Raw genomic sequence first — 3,860 nt, forward strand, 5'->3', positions numbered from 1 at the left:
CCCAGTGCGCCCAGCCGTGCTCCTCGATGACGGCGTAGCAGGAGGCCAGCACGCGGTCGATGAGGATGGTGCCCTGGGCGGTGAGCGGGGCGTACGCCCCCGAGGCCTCCTCCTGCAGCCACACGCGGTGCACGGCCGCCGGCAGCAGCTGCCGCCCGCCCTCGCCCAGCACGTAGACCCGCTGGCCCGGCCGCACGCGGCTGGCGAAGAGCGCCCGGCTCCGGGCCGCCTCCGCCTGCGACTGGTTGTGCTGGGGGGCCACGAAGAGCAGGTGGGCGGCCGTGAGCAGCAGCCGGGCCTGGGGCTGCCGCGTCTCGATGGCGTAGAAGAGCTTGGGCGAGCCGTCCTCGCGGTCCAGGAAGGCGAGGAAGTCGCTGTAGAGCAGCCGGCCCTGCGCGTCGGCCGCCAGCACGCGGTCCCCGGGGCTCAGGTCCTTCACCAGCTTGGTGCCGCCTTGCTCCAGGTGCACCGTGGCCGAGCCGGGGAAGCAGCCCCCCGATTTGGCCGCCACCGAGTTCTCTGTGCAAGGAGAGAGGCACACGGGGGTTAGCGCCGGGCTGCCCGCCTGGCCCAGGCGCGGGCCGCTTCCCGGGCTGTCCCTACCCRCGGGAGAGGCACGGGTGGCCGAGGGAGAGAGCTTCTCCTTGCCTGTCCTCCAGCCTCGGCTAGGGGTGCACTCTGCTCTTACTGAACCGGCGCAGGGAAGGACCTGGCCTGCCCTCCCTGCCAACGCGCTGCAACGTCTGGGCTGCTTAACCCCCTTTGGGTGAGGAGTTGCATCAGTCGAATTACGGCTGCAGTCTGCTTAAGGAAACTGGCCAAGCTGTTTCAGCTATTCCAGAGCTAAAAAGGCTATTCCAGAATAATTCATTTCTTGGATCCTATTTGCTCTGCATCTGACACATGGTGCCAGATTAATTCATAGACTTTCAGAGCAGAACAATTTTGCTGGAACAAGGTTTCTCTTCCTCTCGGATAGCAACTGTGCCAGCAGCAATTCTGGAATTGCACATTCTGATCAACAGCCCTACGCAACCCTGGCAAAAGGAGGGTATCTCCTCAGGACAGAAAACACCAAAGGGCAGGAGAGAGAGAGAGAGACTTCGCACCAAGATGCAGGCTCACTTGCACGCTATCCCCTTGGAAGCCATCAGCAAGAAACACCAGATTTCCTGAGTTCCCATCCAGCAACCTGCGTGCTCCTCCAACCCATGCTGTGTTCCCTTTTCCTACAAAAGCATCTCCCACACTTCTCCCACCCAGGTAGGAGCAGGTGCCTCTGCTCCCTGCCCTCTGTCCCAGGGCATCCTCATGCCTGCATCAGAGCTGAGCATCCTTCCTTTAAGCACAGGTGCGCGGCTGCTGGAGCTCCTCAGGCTTCGGATACTAAATACTGTAGGCCCTGCAGGCTTACAAGGCCTGCCAGGAGGAACAGTAGTAAGTTTAAACAAAGCAGAAATAGCCACAGGACTTCGGCAATCTAAAGCCTCTCTTGCACATTCTCTAAAAAAATGTGGCCAGTTCGCGTACGTTATAGTTAGAAAGAACCATTGCCATTTCCTAGACTGGTCTCTGACTTACCCTAGTGACTCCTGCTTATTCCTAAAAACTCTCTTTTGCTGCCTGTTGGATTATAGCCCATGGAATTTCACGGCAACAAGGGTCTTCGTTACAGTTACTAGCATTCCTGATCCCTCCCTGGCCTTCACTTGGTCTCTCCCCATTACTCAGCATGCCAGTTTAGGGCCCTAGCAATTTATCTCCTCAAGGCAGTTGGATTTTGTATTTTGCCTCTGTGGCTGGTACTGAAGCTATTATGATTTAAATAAACACGGAGGGTCTCCTAATGACTTTCTCAGGAAGGACAGGAAGGGCGAAAATTAGAATGTTATTGATTTGCTAACGACTTTATCACTTCTCCTGCAGAAATGAAACAGCAAGATCTCCCAGGCCTCTTCAGGGAGGACATGGCAACAAACAAGCTATGTGCTTTATGTGGAGCCCTTCGCTAGCAAACTACACCTTAGTACGAGCCCGAAGTAAAGGTCTGGCTTGAGCTTTGTTTGCATATTCAGGGGCTTGATGAATAGATCTAGTAGTGTAGCAGCTCTACAAACATGCCAGTGAATTGGCAGAGGTGTGAAAATCTGCTTCTTTGAGCAGTGCTTGTTTGGGTTCTCTAATTAAAATCCAATAAAGGATCAGCATTGTCATTCTGATTCATGTAATAAATGCAGACACTCTTGGAAGAGAGGACACTTCCATTTTTTTCCCAGCTTCTTCGCCCCCCTTTTCTCCCCCTCCCTATTTGTTCAGGTGCAGAAACCCTATGTGCCAATTCACACACATACTCTCCAAAAAACCCAGGACCTTCCAAGCACTATTTGCACAGCAGAGCCACTTTTCCAAGGCACTCAAGATGTGTATTTGAATTTTAAATGTAGAAGCTTGCTCTAAATACTTGCTGTAGCGCATTATCAATGTCCCTTTTACCACCCCTGCCTCTCCCTCCTCTGTCCCGATGACAATAATTCAGGCCTTGGGGGAACTCTTCTTTGCATTCCAGTCTCCGGGATCATACTTTTTGCAAATAGAGATCTAGATAAAGAATCTTCCTGCCTGGAATTATAGGGTTTAATCTTCTCATAAGATGCTCTGTCATGAAACGAGGTTTGGCCAATTTGAAATCAGGCTGAGCCGGGGGAATTCGAGCCTGCTCTCTTGAAACCCACCTAGTACAGTCACACGACCCTGCCTGACATGCACTACATATTACCCCCAAAGTCCGTGTGTGCGGAATTTCAATGAGTAGATTGGAATTATTCCTCTCCTATGCAATATACATGGAGCTGGATTATGTTGTTCGCCCGCAATAAGGTTATTGTGCATCACAATCAGACACCTTGAGCTAAAGCCTGTCTTTGCTATTGAAAGGGCCATTTCGGATCACTACAAGTCCGAGAGCTTTGCAGAGCCTCCTTTGGGTTAGAAAGGACGGGGGAGATTAACAAAAGCAGTATCGGGGTCTAAGGATAGAGCCGGCATGGGCCAGGAGAGGTGCCGCTTTGGATGAGCTCTGGGAAGCTCCAGGCTAGACCCGAGGAAGGGGGGGGGGGGGGGGGGGGCTCCTGGTTTCGAGGTAAACGGATATATTTAGAGAGAGCCCATTATTTTCTTTTGCAGCCAAGTGTTTCTTGACACTTTTAGCGCGCTGCTTGGCTAAAAGATGCTATTAAAATAGGGGTTAGCTGCCATGCAGCAAACACGCGGGAGGTGGGGAAGCCTGGATGGCACTCGCCAACTCGTTTTGCTTAAAAAAAAAAAAAAAAAAGGCATCAAGTTGTGCGGGGAAAATGAACTCTGCGAGTTGGCGATTTCTTGCGAGCGAGCTGTTCCCGGGTTGAGACAGCGTGTGGCGTTGTAAGCACAGGGGAGGGGAGGGGAAAAAATTATATATCTATCTACATCTGGGAATTTCCTAGCGGCTGCCGAGGGAGGCAGGGGACCACGTTATTTATTTATTTCCCCGGCCGGCTCTCACTCCTAGATTAGCAATCGCGAGTAAGGCGTGCAGCCAAAGGGGCGGCTGGAGCCGGACACTAGTATTTGTGTTGAACACGCTCTTTGGATGGAGAAAGCAGAAAATCCCACGGTGGGAGGAGACGGGTGTGTGGCTGCCGCGCAGCGCTCGTGGGAAGGCTGGGCAAACAAACAAGCGAAATAAAACGCTGTCAAAAAGTGCTGCAGCTGGCCGGGCCCTTTCTTTTCTTTTCTTTTCTCCTTTTTTTCCCCCTCTTTTTTCTTTCCCTGTCCTTCCGTTCGCCGCGGTCCCCAGGAGGCGGCGGGGAGGCAGGGCGCGC

At 53.1% G+C, this 3,860-nt stretch overlaps 1 protein-coding gene across 1 annotated transcript in view; it reads right to left on the bottom strand.

Moving 5' to 3' along the window:
• Window positions 1-3,860, bottom strand: part of SHH (sonic hedgehog) — a 10,003-nt gene that overhangs the window by 192 nt on the left and 5,951 nt on the right. Inside the window, 1 exon segment of the mRNA XM_026069270.1 lies at window positions 1-760. This exon segment is cut by the window's left edge and continues 5 nt beyond it. Within this exon segment, the coding sequence (XP_025925055.1) occupies window positions 1-760 (760 nt within the window).

This window comes from Apteryx rowi, unplaced genomic scaffold, assembly GCF_003343035.1.
Source record: "Apteryx rowi isolate R43461 unplaced genomic scaffold, aptRow1 scaffold_29, whole genome shotgun sequence".
In the NCBI taxonomy this organism is placed as follows: Eukaryota; Metazoa; Chordata; class Aves; order Apterygiformes; family Apterygidae; genus Apteryx; species Apteryx rowi.